We start from the raw sequence: 18,047 nt of genomic DNA, 5'->3' as shown, positions 1-18,047 counted from the left end.
TCAATATCCTTTTTCTTTGGTTATACATGATTCACATGTGCAACATATTATGACGTTTCATTATGGTTAGAATTCATAATATTATACAACAATCTTGTGGTCTCTTTGGTTGCTGAAGTGCTGGGAAAACCCGCAAGTGTAAATGCAAATAGAATACTTGCATCAGGTAGCCTGTACTCAACACCAGAGATAGCTGCATTTTGGTGATTCACTGTATACATAAGGCCAGATCACAGCCTCCCAAAGGAATCTCATAGGAAGGATGAAAATACTGTGGAATTTCCCCAAATTGTTCTGGAGACAGATGGAGAAGGTTTTCCCCTTACTGGAAAACATAACGACTTGGTCACTAAGACCTGAAGATCCTTGGTAATCTGACAAAACACACAAGGCCATCCATATAGAGGCCCACATACACTCGTCCTGGCTCCACCAGAGTTGCACTGGCAGGACTGCTCCCAGAACCTCCCCAATGGAGAGTTTCACAGGCAGATGAAGGTTGCTTTGATTTTTTTCCATGACCACAAAATGGACTGCAGGGGGAGAGGAAAACTGATGCCTGCCCAACCAGTGGCTCCCTGGCCTAGCCCTTCCCCACAAGGGGATCCTGGTCTTTCAAAGAGGTCCCAGAAATGGGGAGAATAAGCACTGTGGAAACAGCTTACACTCACCCTTCCATGTGAGAAGGGCTAGAGGCAGAAAGTCCCTTCTCAAGATCTCAAGGGGACCACTGGGGTCCATAGCACATCCAGAAGAAAGATGCCATAAGAATAGAAGATACCACCAGACATGTTTCTTCTAACATTTTATATTTACACAGTTCATAATATCAATGACGACTTCTAGGTCAGACATTTCCTGACACATTAGACCAACTGGACTAAGACCCCCCCAGACCCTCAACTCCATCAGCTGGTCATTAAAAGCCACAGAATCCCCAGCCTGAAGAGATCATTCATGCTTAATTAATAACAATAAACATATGTTTACTTTATACAAGAAATAGAGCATGTCCATTTCTCCAGTACATTAAATCCATCCGAACAGGAAGATTCCATATTTGGAAAATACTATATGAAGTGTCATTCTCAGATCTCTGCTATCTAATCAACATGCAAGGAACTTGGGTGGTGAAATGACAACTTCACACAGTATAGCAAAGATTAAAAGCCATGCTCTACTGTGGGAGGGAATGCGGTCTAGTGGTTAGCATAAAGACTAGCACCCTCAGGTTTCTGAAACTATTCTCAGCTCCATCACCAGCTTGCTGAGTGATCAAAGACAAGTTACTTCACATTCCTTTACCTCCTCTTTCCCCTCTGAAAACTTGTATAACAATGTTAACTTATATAACAGGTGTGTTATGGGATTGTAGTAGTATTCCAAAAGGGCTAGAAGATCCTTGGATGGAATGAGCTACAGAAACGCAAAATATTATCTGTAATATCAATCTTACCTCATTTAATGAACACAGGTGGTTTATACCTCCTAAACCATTACATTAAAAACCTGTCAGTAAGATCACACAGCAAGAGGAAAAAAGTCACTACATAGCCACATTCTATTCAGCACATCGGATACCAACAATCACATGTAAACTTCTCTCATATTTAATCTGTTAAAAACAAGCATCACCTTTTGTCTCAAGAGAGAGCCATGATCCAATAATTTTTTCAACAGAAAAACAAGGGGATTGGTGGAGTGAGGGGGGGAGAGGGGACAGTTTTTCCAAGATGGCTAACATAAATGGGTCCTCTCGAATACTGAAATGAAAACACAGGATTGGAATGCATCATGAAAAGATACGTAAGCACATACACATATCCTGAAAATTAATACTCCACAGTCAAATAGATCATTAAGTTTTTCTGCCTAATTGTCTCCCTATTCCTCACTGTTTCTGACTTCTATAGACAACCTTTCTGCTATAGAACCTTAGCCCAAAAAACAAACTAAATTATAGAAAAGCCAATGGCATCTCCATTCAGTCTAATTCTTTAGCTGCCTTCCAGTGTTCATGCACAAATGATCTGGGACTGTCTCAATACTATCTGCTTACTTAAAACTATCTTCCTTAGCTGATACAGCAAACATCTTACTGATAAGAAACAAAAGCACCAACAAATATTCAAACATATCACACGAATTATGAACGACAGCTAAAAATTCCACCAGTCATTTTCCTCTCTCACTAGGTGTTTTTCTCTTAGATATATGTTCTCCCTTCACTCCTGTTCAATTTATCTGCATTTAGACATAATTGATGCAAGTCTCAGTCTTGTTTGATGTTTATACGCCACTATGCTTATAGCCTATTTTTTAAAGTTTCTTTATTGTACTAATGTCTCAGTAATAAAATCTATTGGTTTCTTTTCTGAGGTTAAAAAGAAATGAAAACGCAAACAGATTCACAGGCATAAATGACAATTTCCATTCTTTTTGCTCGTTCATTAAGCAGAATGCCTACCTTTCCCAGTAGTCATAATCTGCAGTGATCCTGAGATGCTAATAAAGAGCACTGTGCTCTAAAAGCAGCCCTACAGTACATGTCTCAGTAACTTAAGCACCAGTAAATTCTCCACCCTCCCAAACTACGACAACTGCTACCCCTATTCCAAAATAAAAGCCTACTCTGCACTCAGCTGAGCAACATTTGTCCTTCTGAGACAGTTCTTTCACTTCCCTCTTTCTTTTAAGAGCGTCATGACATAAGAACAGGATCCAGTAGGACATTTGTCAAAAAGAAAACCCAGATCACTCTTGCCCACTTTTCTGACTGTTTTCTAGAAGACTAACAGAGCTAATCTGAGGGATCCATTTATGTCTTGTCTGCCATGCTCAACACTGTGTTATTATTATTATTAGCTATCTGTAGGTCCCAGGAGCCCTAGTCCTGGCCCAGGACAGCATTGTTTTATCAGAGCACATTATAAATTCAAAAGGGCATGACAAGGACCTTTACTGTCTTCTATATGCCCCAAAGGTAGAAGTCTATTTCTTTTCTCTCCTTTTTCAAGTGAATGCTCGGTCAATTAAATGAATTTTACTTTTCATCACCAAGGCCGCGAGATTCATAGAACACAAACCCGAATGGACAATTAAGCATGCAATGAAGTCTGAATCCAGGAAAACACAGCGTGTTTGCTAGTTTAATACTCTTGATACATTACAAAAAGCATCCCCTTCAATTTTGTAATTTCCTTGTTTGTAAGTGGCTTGCTACACACACATCAAAGCTGCAGAAACACTGCAGCACAGCAAATCTTTCCCTATCTTGTCAAAGTTTACAGTGGCTATAGTGTATAACTGGAATGGCAGAGGAAAGTCTAGAAAATTACTAGTTTTCACCTAATCATTTCCAAGTGCTCAAGATCTTTATAAACAAACTGAGAAACAAAACAGGATTAATGCAAAGTGTAATATGGCTACATTAGACTAAACATCTCCTTCACTGTAAACAACACTTAAGAGTATCCAAGAGTAAAATTCATTTTTCTTCTCAGGCCTTTGGCTGGGATGGGTTTATTGTGTTCGCTATCAGTGGTGTTGTTTTATTATTAATAAATTATTCTATTTTTCTTTGAAGGGGATTAAGCAGGCTATTATTATTATATGATGAATGTCTGTGTGTGTAGTGGGCCACATTCTAAACAGGAATCAATAAGCAGCAGCTGAGATTTGTGTTATTAGTATAAAGCACTCAAAGCTACTATGCTAAGGAAAAGCTATGTAGTAAACGATTCAGGTCACAAAAGTATGAACCCAAATCCTCAGGGGCTTTTTTAGCCCCATCCTTACAGGTAAAATTCCCTTCAAAATCCAAGAGGACTTTGCCTGAATAAGGGGCAAGGTTCACACTGACCCCTTTCTCCTATGGCAAACTGTCGAAAGGCCACAAAAGTTTTTCTTGCATACCCCACTTATTGGTTAAAAGAGATTTCCCCCATTCTGCACAGAGATAGGTGCCATCCTGCAGGGATGGGTGCTGCGCTGCTAGTCCCCTTTCTCCTTGCAATAGCCACACTGATACTGGCTGCTCAGAGCTTCCAGCTGTCAGACCTCCCACCTGGATTTCCACCATCCCAACTTCACCTCTTACCCATCCCTGAGCCCTGCTCCATGAAGTGCCCAATCCAACCAGAGATCCTGTTTGGGGGTAGGGAGATGAGAATATCTGGGCACCTACCCTCCCCCCCGTCACACAAGAAAAGGGGTTATCCTCCATGCATGGGCCACTGTGGAACTATCTGGTCCTGAGGATGACTTCAAGATTTGGCATATAGAGTTGAGATACAAAACATAGCGTTTAATGGCAAACAATATCAGACTGGAATTTCGTAATGATTAGTGGGATTAAAAATTATGTATCAGAGACTTTGTTTACCAACAATTTTGTTCTCTTATGACACGACTGTCATTTCCAATCAGTCTACTTTTCTGAATAGGAGAAAATGACTACATTATAATTTTGATCATTAACCTTTAGTCACTGCTTGATCGTGTGCTTAACCTGATCCTTTCTGAAACTTGAATTTAGAAGTCCAGGTAGTTAGAGCTTGATCCAAAGCTCACTGCAGTCAATGGAAAAACACTGATTTCAACAAGGTTTGGTTCAAGCCCTCCTAGGCCTAAATCCAGGAAAAGCAGAACAGTGGGGATTTCTGAGAGTAAATTAAATCTACATTTATGTCCAAGGGCCTCCCTCCATTCCACATCCAATTAAAGACCATCATGCAATGCCATATCAAGATGGCAACTGACTAGACCTGCAATTATTGGCTCTTTCATGCTGAAAATCTATTTCACCCAAGGATACAAGTACATCTGCATAATTAGCAAAGGCAGTTACACAAAAAATAATTAGCTTGCTGAAAGCCAAAGAGGGGGAAAAAACTGTAATTTTTGCCTCAAGAGGTTGACTAATTATATGTAAAAAACAAAACGGATACATCAAGAATCATCAAGAAATCTAATATTCACCTTAGCTCTATTTTCTGCCTGTAAGGCTTTCTAGTAACCTAGCAACATACTTACAAAGATGAAATCCTCCCCTCTGTCTGCTATATAAACAAAATCCACTTCAAATTACTATTCAGACCTTCTCTTCCTCCCTTCCCCCCCTCCACACACAACTGTTGTTTTATTCATAATACTATTAAGTCTTAAATCGAAGTCCAGATTGACAGGGAACAACAGGAAGTGTTTCTCAACATCAATTTGAGGAAATTGTGATTAAACCCAGTGTTAAAAAAAATGCTGGAATTGTTATTTGGAAAAATATACAATGACTCAAATTCTGATCACAGTTACACTGGTGTAAACCCACTGGCTTCAGCAGTGTTTCTCTAGATTTATATCAGGGTTACTGATAGCAGAACATATCCCATTATTTTGATCAGTGTTACTCGTAAACTGAATGTCTCACTATTCAGACTAAAAAACGTTGCTTATCTGCTATGAAATCTGTTTGTTCAAGACAGTCCTAAATGACTTACAGAGCACTTCCCCAAAAGTACCCTCAATATATATAAACTCTCACTCTAGCTGCTGATTTCTTTTACATAAACATCGTGATCTGATAAAATACATCTATATCCAAGTCAACATACTTTGAGAAATAAAAGATCGGTTTCAGTTATAGTCTTCCATTGTCTGATTCTCTTGGGCACATACCACTTTCAGTGAAAATCATCATTTCCTTTCTGCCTGATTAATTCCCCTGCACATCAGTATAAGGTAGGCTTGACAACCATTTCTGAATCCTGTCATAGTTAGCACAGGTCAGTGCTCCTGGGTAGCCAGGACTCTATTACGAACCGCCCTGTTCGCCAAACGTACGCTCACAGCTACTCACCAGAGAGGCCTCAGGCATAGTTTCAAAACATGGTTCTAACTTGTGGACATAGGTAACTTCACTTGTTCTCACCTGTCTTACAACCATGCTAGAGGGCCATGCTCTAACCCTGGATGATAGCAAGACTAAAACAGTGGGTGAAATCCTGGCCCCACTAGAATCAATAGGAATTCTGCCACCGACTTCAGTGTTGCCAGCATTTCAACAGTTTTCTAATATGATCATCACAGGAATTTTCTGTCTAGACACATCGACATAAACCACGTTATAACATGCTTTGGGAACAGTGATGTTTAAACATGGTGATTTCTGTAGTGAAGACAGGGACTTACTGTCTTCAAAAATGGCATTTAATCCTGTTTACGGGAACCTGTATGGAACAGTGGTTTTCAACCTTTTTTTCATTTGCAGGCCCCTACAAATTTTCTATTGGAGGTACGGACGCTTTGGAAATCTTAGGCATCATCTGCAGACTTCCAGGGGTCTGCAGAGTACAGGTTGAAAACTACTAGTGTAGAAGAAGTCTGAGGCTTTATCTACATGGAGCCTTTCCCCCATGACACACCTGTCGCAGCCTGGGGGCTAATACTAGTGCAGACAAGCCACTGGTCTGGGCTAACTCTAGTACTGATGGAGGTGCATCAGCCCCACCATTATCCTGCTCAGATAATAGCGCATTTAAACTGCTGCCAGCTGACCTACACTCTCACACTCCCACTACTGCAAGAGGAGAAACGCAGTGCAGACACAGCCTAAAAGGAGCAGTCTTCATGATACTAAGGTAGACAGCCTGGCAATAAGCACTGCCATCTGCCAAACTCCAAAAGGGATCAGCAGATTCATGAAGCCGTTTCCTGTGAAAAGCTAAGCTTTGGGGTGCATATTAATTATTACCTTTTCCGTAAACTCAGGTGGATGTTGATAGTATCTCCTTTGCCCTAAAAGCAGGGATAAAACAGAACCTCTCTGGACAACAAGTTTGTCTTTAGGCCACGATAAAATGCGTGATCAAGGCTGAAGATAAGTCACATTTACTGTCTAATACCATTGCTAGAGGGCATCATCTGAACATAAAGATTTATTGCACAAAGTTTGTTCATACATTGGACAGAGAAAGGAAAGGAGGAGACTGGGGGTGGGGTAGTTAGGCAGAGGGGATGAATCTGCCTACAACACCAAGGGAAATTGAAAAGTCTGAGAATTTTCTTCTCAGTTAACTCACCACGTCTCTCACACACCGGTGTTTTGCTTATACCTATGAGTAGTTACGCTTCCATTAAAAAACAGCAAACATATTTAAAGTGGTGTTTTAAAAACAATAATCAAGAAAATAATATATTGTGTGTGTTAAGTGAATCAGGACAAGGTGAATTTCAATAAGTCAAGAACAGTTATTTAGAAAAGACCCATCTCTCTTCCTCCATTTATCTACTTCATGATACTTTCACAGTTTTGGTGCCTGTAGCCATGGTACCTGAGGCACCTGTGAGACTACATAAAGTGCTGAAATGTTAAAGAATGTCCTGGGGGCTAGAGCAATCTCCTAAGGGCCTGAGATTAGGCAGGTTAAAGAGCTGATACCCTTCTCAGTTATATCCAGGGTATAATAATTATATAGCTAAAGTCTTGCTCTTGAAATCTGAAACAATTCCCCTTCTTCTACTCTCCAGCACAATGTATTCTTAAGGGTGACTCATTCCTTGAATACTAACTATTGTCCTAGCCATATAACATTGTGATCCATCTGATTTTCCTCCAGAAGTGCCCTTATATTATTCAGATAATCCACTTGCAAGTTGAGCTTGTGGCATGTTAATAGGTTCCAAGGCAGCTTCCAATGGCAATGAATCATCACCATCTCACATCATTTCAGTGCAGTGGGGCTCTATTGAGACAATGTGGTAACATGACATCACAACACCATGATGCACAAGTATGTCCCATCAAACTCCAACAAGTGCCAGCACTGCATAGGACATAACCAGCTAAACTCTTTTTAAGGAGAACCTGCCTTAGATACATCCAGAGTGCACATTAGCATCTCTCACTAAGACAAAATGGACCCCATTCATCCACATTCATGGAAAAAAGAGTAAACAGTGAGGTGCCAAAATTTGCAGATGATACAAAACTACTCAAGATAATTAAGTCCCAAGCAGACTGTGAAGAGCTACAAAAGGATCTCTCAAAACTGGGGTAATTGGGCAACAAAATGGCAGATGAAATTCTATGCTGATAAATGCAAAGTAATGTACATTGGAAAACATAATCCTAACTATACATATACAATGATGGGGTCTAAATTAGCTATTACTATTCACGAAAGAGATCTTGAGAGTCATTGTGGATAGTTCTCTGAAAACAACCACTCAGCATGCAGAGGCAGTCAAAAAAGCAAACAGAATGTTGGGAATCATTAAGAAAGGGACAAATGATAAGACAGAGAATATATTGTCTTTATATAAATCCATGGTACGCCCACACCTTGAATACTGCATGGAGATGTGGTCGCTTCATCTCAAAAAAGATATATTAGACTTGGAAAAGGTACAGAAAAAGGCAACAAAAATTATTAAGAGTATGGAACGGCTTCCGTATGAGGAGAGATTAATAAGACTGGGACTTTTCAGCTTGGAAAAGTGATGACTATGGGGGGATATGACAGAGATCAAGAAAATCATGATTGGTGTGGAAAAAACAAATAAGGAAATGTTATTTATACCTTCTCATAACACAAGAACCGGGGGTCACCAAATGAAATTAATAGGTAGCAGGTTTAAAACAAAAAAAAGGAAGTATTTTTTCACACAGTGCAAAGTCAGTCTGTGGAACTCTTTGCCAGAGGATGTTGTGAAGGTCAGGACTATAACAGGGTTCAAAAAAGAACTAGATAAATAGAAGACAGGTCCATCAATGGGCATGGACAGTGTCTCTAGCCTCTGTTTGCCACAAGCTGGGAATGGGCAACAGAGGCTGGATCACTTGATGGTTACCTGTTCTGTTCATTCCTTTTGGGGCACCTGGCATTGGCCACTGTTGCAAGACAGGATACTGGGCTAAATGGACCTTTAGTCTGACGCAGTATGGCCGCTCTTATTTTCTTTGTCTAACTTCGCTGACATCAATTAAGTTAGATCGGGGTGAATTCATAAATTTAGAGTAACTTGGTGAACCATTGCAATGTTTGATAAAGGTGTAAATTTTTCCTTCTAGATATAGACAAGAACATTGGTTCTCAGTTACATTCTTCTGAACAACAAAAAAACATCCTTTATGGTGTAAACAAACACAATTTTCCCCATACTCAGCTTAGAGTTTTATCTCACTCCATCACACAAGGAAGTGCATGAACCAGGCTTCACCATTCCCAAATGTACAGGAAAAAATATAACATTTTGGAACGAGGCACACAACTTATTTTATGAATTTCCACAACACTGATAATTCACAAAAAAATGGAGACCATCACAGTATTCTACTTACCACCTGCACCCTGGATCATGTTTCCAGATTTTTGGACCTCATCGAATTTTGTAAAAATTACATTCAACCTGTTTGAAAGTTAAAGAAAATACATTACACAATGAGTAACCAAAGTGAATTACTGTGGCCCCTGTAACTTAGAGTGCTAATTAAGGATTTTTGCCATTGACTTCTATGAGAACAAGATGAGGACCTAAACTATTTTATGTATGACATATATATACAATATTTGATTATTAATAAACAAAGAGGAATCAGAGAAAAGACAGAGACACCAGCTGACACATTATAGGCAGGACTGGCAGCACTGCTATTATTAAAGTTGCCATTCCCATTACAAAACCCTGTTTCCTGTTGCTTATGACTTCGCTGTACTTTAACCATTTGCAGAATTGTTGATAAAGGAGAAATCTTGGGTTTTAAAGAACATTCTTGTTTGGCCTTGACATTTCTTTTCTGTTCCTGCTTTGTTTTCACCTTGGCATTTGCACTGCAGCAGGAGATCTTTAGCCCAGCACAATATGCCAGCCTACGGAGTCGAGTCCTCAGATAGACTGTGGCAGACCTTTATGAGGGGTGCACACGGAGGCCGGGGGAGATACTGCATACAAGATCTTGATGAAGCCCCCCTACATACAAGATCTTGATGAAACAATTCCTTCCCAAGCTTCCCTTGGGCTAATGCAGCTCCACAGCACCCCTGCTTGGCCCAGGGACTAATTGGCACAACCTGACCTTTAATGTCTAAAACATTCTACCAAGCAAAACCAAAAAACTTCTCACTGTGCCAAGCATTCATTGCACATAACACACACATGCGGTAAGCTTGAAAGCAAAACATAGAACAATTCACTGCAACTCATATTAGCCCATTTTATAGACATGGAAATTGAGGCTGTGAGGTTAAGAGACAATAATATAAATTATAATGATCCCTGATGGGCTGCAAAAAGTCCCTTGTTCTGGAGTTTTAGACTGTGCACCTTGCAATGGTCAGAGTGTCAACAGACCCTCTTCTATCAATGAGCACGCTAACAACATCCTGAATCCTATGACAGCCTCCCCTTGGAAAGCAAGGGGAACCATACCTTGTGACAGCTAAGACCACATTGGCCCTTTGCCAGGAGCCAGAGCACATCATCAACATTTATCAAACTTGTTTAAAAAATCAGATCTGAATGCACTTCTCCAGAATCTTTGCTAGTACTTATTCCATCCTTGACAATGACTAGAAGGTACTTAGGTGTCTGAGATCCCCACCAATGAAAATCTAAACAATTCACAGGACCAGGATAGAGAAAGATCAAACTTCGGCGCAAACTCATCTATCTGTGGGTCTCTGCCAGCTGAACTGGATCTTCTCATGCCCACCTTTAAGACTCTGCCTGCATTTGTTCTCACTTCCACCTACCCACCTTCTCATGCCCCTCACCCCTCCACCTCTACTCGCCTAATCACTCCCTCTGTCTTCTCCACCCATCTCAGCTCTGACTTATTATGCTGCCCCAAAGCTTACATCCGCTTCCTGCTTCCCCTGCACTACACACACATAACACTCCCTTCCCGTTCCTCTTTCATATGCCTCCTTCAGATCCACTTCTCTCTCAAAGACTTCCGGCAATCATCTCCTCTCTACGTCTCTTTACTACTTGGCCTCATCTGTGGAACCCTATATTCCACTGATCTATGCCAGGGCCTTATCCTGTGTGGTGCTAAGCACCCTGAGTGGGGGAAGTTCATATACTCAGCATTTAGCCCCACTGGACATTTTTATGGACAGATTTTCAAAGGAGCTCTGGATGTTTTCATGATTTTTTTCAGTATGAATGAAAACAGTGTCCCAAATTCTCCATGGGGTTGCACTAGCATAAATAATAGAAGCAGTTAGCACATAGAGCTTTTAAACGTATTTAAATGTTCCCCTGCATTGCTATGAACCCTTGAAGGTGGGAACCAGGAAGTGAAACTGACCAGTCTATGTTCCATTCTATGCATCCGAAGAAGTGAGCTGTAGCTCACAAAAGTTCATGCTGAAATAAATTTGTTAGTCTCTAAGGTGCCACAAGTACTCCTGTTCTTTTTGACCAGTCTAGTTTGACCTTTCAAACTGAATGAGAAGCAAAAAGTAAACAAACTGCATAAACTGACTTCATACTTTCCATGAGTTTAAGCCTGAAGGGACAATTATGATCATTTAGTTTGACCTCCTGCATACAACAGGCCTTCAAATTTTACACAGTGATTCCCATATCAAGCCCAATAACTTGTGGTTTTCTAAACTGGAATTTTATTTCCGTTTTCAAAATAATCTAAGGTATCATTATGCAGACAAGACAAATACACGCAAACCTGTTTGGTTTAAATAGACAGTGTTGCAAGTTCTCACAACTATACTGCATCTCCCAACATTTGCTGTTTTTCTTAAAGCCCCAGCTCTTGGAAGAAGTGATTAATTGAGGATCTCAGCTTCCATTTAAAACAGAAGTAAGTTTCTAACCTTTATGGTTGTAGAGAAAAATCTTGAAAATACGGCCCAACTGAACCTCAAAGGTTCAAACACCAGGAGGTAAATATAAAGAGAACAACATGTACAGTTGTTTTAAAGATCTCACAATTGCTGAATATATGGTTTTTATCTTGCCAATCTCCTTTTAACTGGGTGTCCATTTACCAGTCTAAACTGGCTACTCCACAGTCATAGATTCAAAGGCCAGAAGGGACCATTATGATCATCTAGTCTGACCTGAGGTATAACTCAGGCTATAAAACTTCCCCAAAATAATTCCTAGAGCAGATCTTTTAGAAAAACATCCACTCTTGAGCTAAAAATTGTCAATAACGGAGAATCCACCATGACCCTTGGTAAACTGTTCCAATGGTTAATTATTCTTACTGTTCACATCTTATTGAGCACTTCTGCCTTTTCTGCATTATTACTGATAATTCTATCATTTCCATCTAGCAATGGACCAATACCATTTCCAGGTTTCTTATTGCTCTTAATACATTTAATATACATGCAAGACCTACGAAGTCCAGAGGAAGTAACCAAGCAGAATGTTGCAACATAAACACATTACCATTTGAATTACAAGAAACTCACTGATCACTACACCTTCCTTCATAGGTCCAGTTACACCCTAACCACACCAAGAAATCTGTTATCTCCACCAGACATTCAGATTCCACAGAATATGCTCCAGGGAGAAAGTCTACGATACATTACCTTAACACACTCAAAACTGCCACACAAGGACACGCCGGAGAAGTAGATCGCATCATGGAACTGGCCACCCAAACACCCCAGAAACTTACCTCGATACAGAAATTAAATCCCCTCTGACCACACACCCCTAGTTGTTACCAACCACCTCACGCTGGAACCCATATAGGATATCATCAAACCACCACATTCTGAGAGAAATCTTTCCTGAACACCCTCTTCTGGCCTTCAAGCAACCCCCCAACCACTCTAAGCTCATCATCAGAAGCAAACTTCCCACAGACCAGGACACACCAACTCAAAGCAGCACCAGACCCAGTCAGAAGAACAGATGCAAAACCTGCAGACATACCTCCACTGCTTCAGTGGTCGATACCACTCCACAACATACATTTCAAGAGCCATGGGTCCCATACATGCTATCATCCACATGTGGTATATCTCATCCAGTGCACTAAATGCCCCACTAGCAACTATATGGATGAAACCAGACAACCACTATTCTCGAATGAACTCACACAGGAAAATGATAAAAAGACAAACAAAACCACTCTAGTACCTGTGGGTGAACACTTTTCATTAAGCGATCACTCTACATCTGACCTCATCCTCAAAGGAAACCTGCACAACACTTTCAAAAGACAAGCCTGGGGCCTTAAATTCATAATTTTGCTAGTCACTAAAAATCATGAACTGAATAGAGACACTGGATTTATGGCTTATTACAACAATCGGTAACCCATTAACAAACCTCCCCCAGTTGCCTCCCCCTCCCCTTTCTTTCCTCCTGATGACTGGAGAGGTGTTAGTGAGACACTTCACCTTTAATGGTCCCTTGAAATATTAACTACTTATGCTATACAATCTGTTCCACCTTGTATTTAGCAGTGACACACTGAGCCAGTTTCCGAGGCCTGAAAAAGAGCTCGGTGCAAGCTCCAAAGATTGTCTCTGGGTATGTCTACATAGCAACTAGACACCCATGGCCAGCCTGTGCCTGCTGAACCAGGCTTGCAGGGCTCCAGCTGCGGGGCTGTTTCACTGCTGTGTAGACATCTGGGCTCTAGCTGGAGCCCAGGCTTTAAGATCCTGTGAGGTGCGAGGGTCCCAAAGCTCAGGCTCCCGCCTGAGCCCACAAGTCTACACAACAGTGAAACAATCCCAGAGCCTGAGCCCGAGTTGGCTGGCACGGGCCAGCTGCACATTTTTCTTTGCTGTGTAGACATACCCTCCCTCACCAACACAAGCTGGTCCAATGAAATATATTACCTCACCCACCTTGTCTCTCTAATGTCCTGAGACCGACACAGCATACATCTGAGAGTTACATTTTCTAGGGCTTATGTAATATTTTTAAATACTTTCCGCAGATGCTATGGCTCCAAGCCTGCAAACACTTATATATGTGCTTAACTTTCTGCAGGTGAATAGTCCCTATCAACTTTACTCCACTGAGTAAACTTTAGTACATGCAAAGTGCTTCCAGGATTGGAGCCTAAGGGCCCAATCCCACAAAAAGACTTGCATGCATAGTCCCTAAATGCAGCAATAGTGAAAAGAAACCAAGAAAAGCAGAAAGAATGGGTATTCTTAACTCACCGAGACTGTGGTAATCCTTTTTTACTGAGATCTGCCCTTACACGTTCACCTACATGTCTGTAAATTTCCACTAGGCTGTTTATTGCTGCATCTCGAACCTAAACAGTAAAGAAGAGATTTAACAGAAATTAATCATCTTTTTAATTTTTAATATTATTTCCTCAGACAAGCCAAAAAAGCAATATATCCATTTCTCAGCCACAATGACTCCCATGATTTTTTGCATAATAAAGAACAGTAATAGTACTTATGTAGTGTTTTTTACCCATAGATCTCGGAGGGTGATAAGTATCAGTAGGCCACTAATGAGGAAACAGAGGCACAGCGCATCAAAGTGACTTGCCCAAGGGGAGATGGCAAGTGCGTGGCAGAGCTCTCCAGCCTCTGTGCATGCAGTAAATCTGCTCAGCCTTATAAAATTCCACTCACCCATTCATATAGGACGGGTACATTTTCTGAAGGCTAAACATAATATTCTTTTTTCTTTTTTATGACCATCATGGTAAAGGTGAATGAAAGATTTTGTAGATCTGTGCTAGTAGATCAACACAATGAGCTTGTAAGATGGCACTAAATCAGGAGGGGCACCTTTTTGCATTATAATTTTGCCTATGTTGATCTAATAGCATGAGGAAAGAAGTAATTTTGATATCAATTGCATAAAAGTCCTTCCATGTCAAGAAGTCAGGCGTGCTCAGTAACTGAAGTCCTTGACTTTCTGTCCTTAGATTCTGCAGACACAGACCAATCTCCTAATGAAAAATAAAATGCCACAGAACTACCACTGCAAAATTGCCTTGACTACAGGTTCCCTTCAGATTTGTGATATAGACCCAGACTACGTTACCCAGCAAGGAAAGAGTCACTGCCACAGACGTAGGTGTAGACAGAGAACGGTAAGAGAGTAACAAAACCCCTAGTATCTCTACTACAGAACAGATTTCAGTACAACATTAGTACCACAGCAGATCATCTATACCAACAAACTAATCATGTTTTGTACATGCTCTGGGCTGATCTTGTTAATGCAAGGCAACTGAAACCAGGGCAATAGGTGCCTCACAAACACCAGGGGGATAGTCTATTCTTGGCACTGCTAGGGTAAATGATTGATGTGGATTCTTGGCAGAACGTAAAGTAAGAACTTTGCATGTAAAAAAGGATATTTTTCTGGTTTGCAAGAGATGTGCTCAGCAGCCAGTTGAACTATATTGCCCCCGGCATCTGCATGGACAGAAGCCCAGAACCGCGTAAGCCACTGCCCTCCATCAGGCTCTGCAGGTGAGGAGGGTGTGCACTGGAAGATACCTGCAATCCCTCCCTCCCTGCAAAGTTGTGGTGAAGAAATGCCCACCACTAGTATTAACTTACCTACACTGCCCTCCCCAATGTCCAACACACACACCCCCACCTAAGGAGGAGGAGGCCCAGAGGCAGCAGCTGGTGGGGGATCCCCTGGCAATATGGCTGCAGTACAAAGATTGCCAAGGAGACAACAGCCAGCATGTGGCGCAGCACCTCAACTGCTCCTCACACTTGTCTAGCTCTGTCCTCCCACAGCAGAGTTTTCCCCTAGCAGGGTCTCTGCTTTCTCCCAGGCCCCTGAGTTCTGGCCCTCCTGACACAGAGGCTTTTAGTCATTTTCCTCTGCCCTTGTTAAGTCTTCTTTCCTTTCCTGTCTCCCTCCTGAGCTCATTCCATCTCTCCCACCGTACCGCCATTCACCTCTTACCCCTCCTATTCCCCCTTCTCCTCCGACACAACCCTATATTTCCCCCTCTCAGGCCCCAGGATCCTCTTTTCCCCCACATGCTGCCAGTTCAGTGTCCCCTTCCTCTTCGCCACTTCAGGCCGGGCTCTGCACAGCACTTCTTCCCGCCATCCCCATAGCAACTGGCAGGTGAAGCACTATGCTGCAGCACCACCTATGCGGAGGGGAGGGCAGGAAGCAATAACAGGATTTCTCTGCCCCTGCAGCCTTAGCCCTGGCACAGAAGGTGGAGAGGACGAATGGCAGCCCTGTGCATGCTGAGCGGCACCTCTCTGCCCTCCCTCCCCCAATTCCTTACTCAGCCGTCTGTCTGCCCCGTCAACTGCCGCTATGTCTCCAGGCGCAACTGTCCCTCTCATCAGGTTCTGGAACCAAAGCCAAACTCAGTCTCCTACTGGCCTTCAACATTCCACTAGAGCTTCCCTTTACACCTCGGACCAGTGGCTGATGGGAGCAGCTGCCAGGGCTGGCAGGCTGGAAATGTGGAGGGCAACGGACTCTGCTCTCAGATAGAGATCCTCTAGGCCAAACAAAGTCATTGGCCAAAGTCAGCAGAAGTTGGTGACATCCACCCTATGTTTGGCTTTTGGCCAAACAGAGGGCACTCCTTTAGAATCCTTGATCTTGTGATCTTCAACCCTTCGCTGCACTCCCCCAAAGGGTGCACTGGTAAAAAGAACTCTCGAGTACTTGACAGAGTCACGGGCAGACTCTTATTCTGTCACACTCGGTTCCCTAACTGGTAGAGGACCATTGGTGTGGACTCCGAAAAGACCTCACACTCAGTGCCCCTGCTCTGCTGCCAGGTTGTCATCATCTAAGGAATAAGGACAGGAGATAACCCAATGACAAGATGAAACTAATGTGGGAGATGAAGTTAGGAGGAATCTCCCATAACCATCCGTTCAGTTGCAGAGACACATTTAACCAACCCTACATAAAGGGATGCATCCAGTATGGCGTACAGAGAGTGTACGCCTTTCAGGCCAATTTAGGAGGTTATTTTAGGCCCAGTTAAAGACTGAGGCGCTGCAGTGATTACTGAAGGACAGTGTACATGGAGTGGGACAGATCTCAGAATGAGATTAGAAGTGAAAGTCCTCTCTCTTTTTCATGGACAAACCTTCTTTAATGGGTCACCATTTTTACATGTGTTGTAACAAGGAGCTAAAAATGAGGGAGAGCATGAGGTTCCTGTAGAACAAAGATTAAAAAAGTAAATATGACACAACCCAATTTATCTACACAGAGAAGGTCCAGCATCACATGCTATCAGCCTGAGTAAGGCACAAGTTACCAAACAAAGCAAAGCCATAGGTGAGCCGGCAGGATCATCACAAGCCAACACACAGAAAGGAACCACAATATACTGCCCAGCATCCTGCCACATTACTGTTGGGGTAAGATGTTAGTGGGTTCATGAACACACCAGGAATTCTGGGGCTTTCTCTGAGCCCTGTGACACTGTAGAGGTGGCAAGAGCGAGCCAAGACCCGACTAGCCCTTAAAACAAGAAAGCCTCACTGGCTCCCATTGCATGGAGCTGAAGAGAGGCCACTGACCCTGCTACAAACAAAGGAAAGACGAGCAGATCTCGTCCCCTCAGCTGAAGATTTGATCACTGCTGCCTGTTCCCCTCAGAGGTAATGAGGGGATGAAGATTCCAGAGAAAGACTCTGAGGTAAACATTTTCACGGCTGGGAGAGGGGAGCAGGTGATGGGAGGCTGCAGTTGGCACAGGTGAAAGCATGGCTCTGAAGGGGTAGTAAAAGAACACTGATGCTTCTTCTGAAAAGTCACCACGAGAAACTTGTGCTTTCTGAGGAAAAGTCACTATAAAAAACCTACAGTCTAAGGTCACAACCCTGCAAACACTTATTATTATTTATTATTTGTATTAACATAGTGCTTAGGAGCCCCAGTCACGGACATAAGTTACTTTATGAGCCTGAGTAGTCTCACTGAGGCCACGTCTACACTACAGGATAATATCGAATTAGCTAAAATCGGTTTTATAAAACTGATATTATAAATTCGATTTCATGCGGCCACACTAGGCACAGTAATTCGGCGTTATGCGTCCATGCTCCGAGGCTAGTGTCGATTTCTGAAGCGTT

At 42.1% G+C, this 18,047-nt stretch overlaps 1 protein-coding gene across 4 annotated transcripts in view; it reads right to left on the bottom strand.

Annotated features, from left to right (window-relative positions):
* CLASP1 (cytoplasmic linker associated protein 1) overlaps window positions 1-18,047 on the bottom strand; it is a 325,682-nt gene that overhangs the window by 182,626 nt on the left and 125,009 nt on the right. For 3 of the 4 annotated variants that reach the window (XM_032763657.2, XM_075070303.1, XM_075070304.1), the window contains exons 7-8: window positions 14,160-14,257; window positions 9,338-9,405 (exon numbers count right to left, since the gene is read on the bottom strand). In XM_032763657.2, coding sequence (XP_032619548.1) covers window positions 9,338-9,405; window positions 14,160-14,257 — 166 coding nt within the window. Of the gene's footprint in view, window positions 1-2,467; window positions 2,568-9,337; window positions 9,406-14,159; window positions 14,258-18,047 lie in introns of those variants that run through there. The other variant, XM_075070305.1, reaches the window with a different exon arrangement.

This window comes from Chelonoidis abingdonii, chromosome 10 (assembly GCF_003597395.2).
Source record: "Chelonoidis abingdonii isolate Lonesome George chromosome 10, CheloAbing_2.0, whole genome shotgun sequence".
NCBI lineage: Eukaryota > Metazoa > Chordata > Testudines > Testudinidae > Chelonoidis > Chelonoidis abingdonii.
The sequence above is the reverse complement of the archived record's forward strand: the minus strand, read 5'-3'. Positions and strand labels throughout refer to the sequence as shown.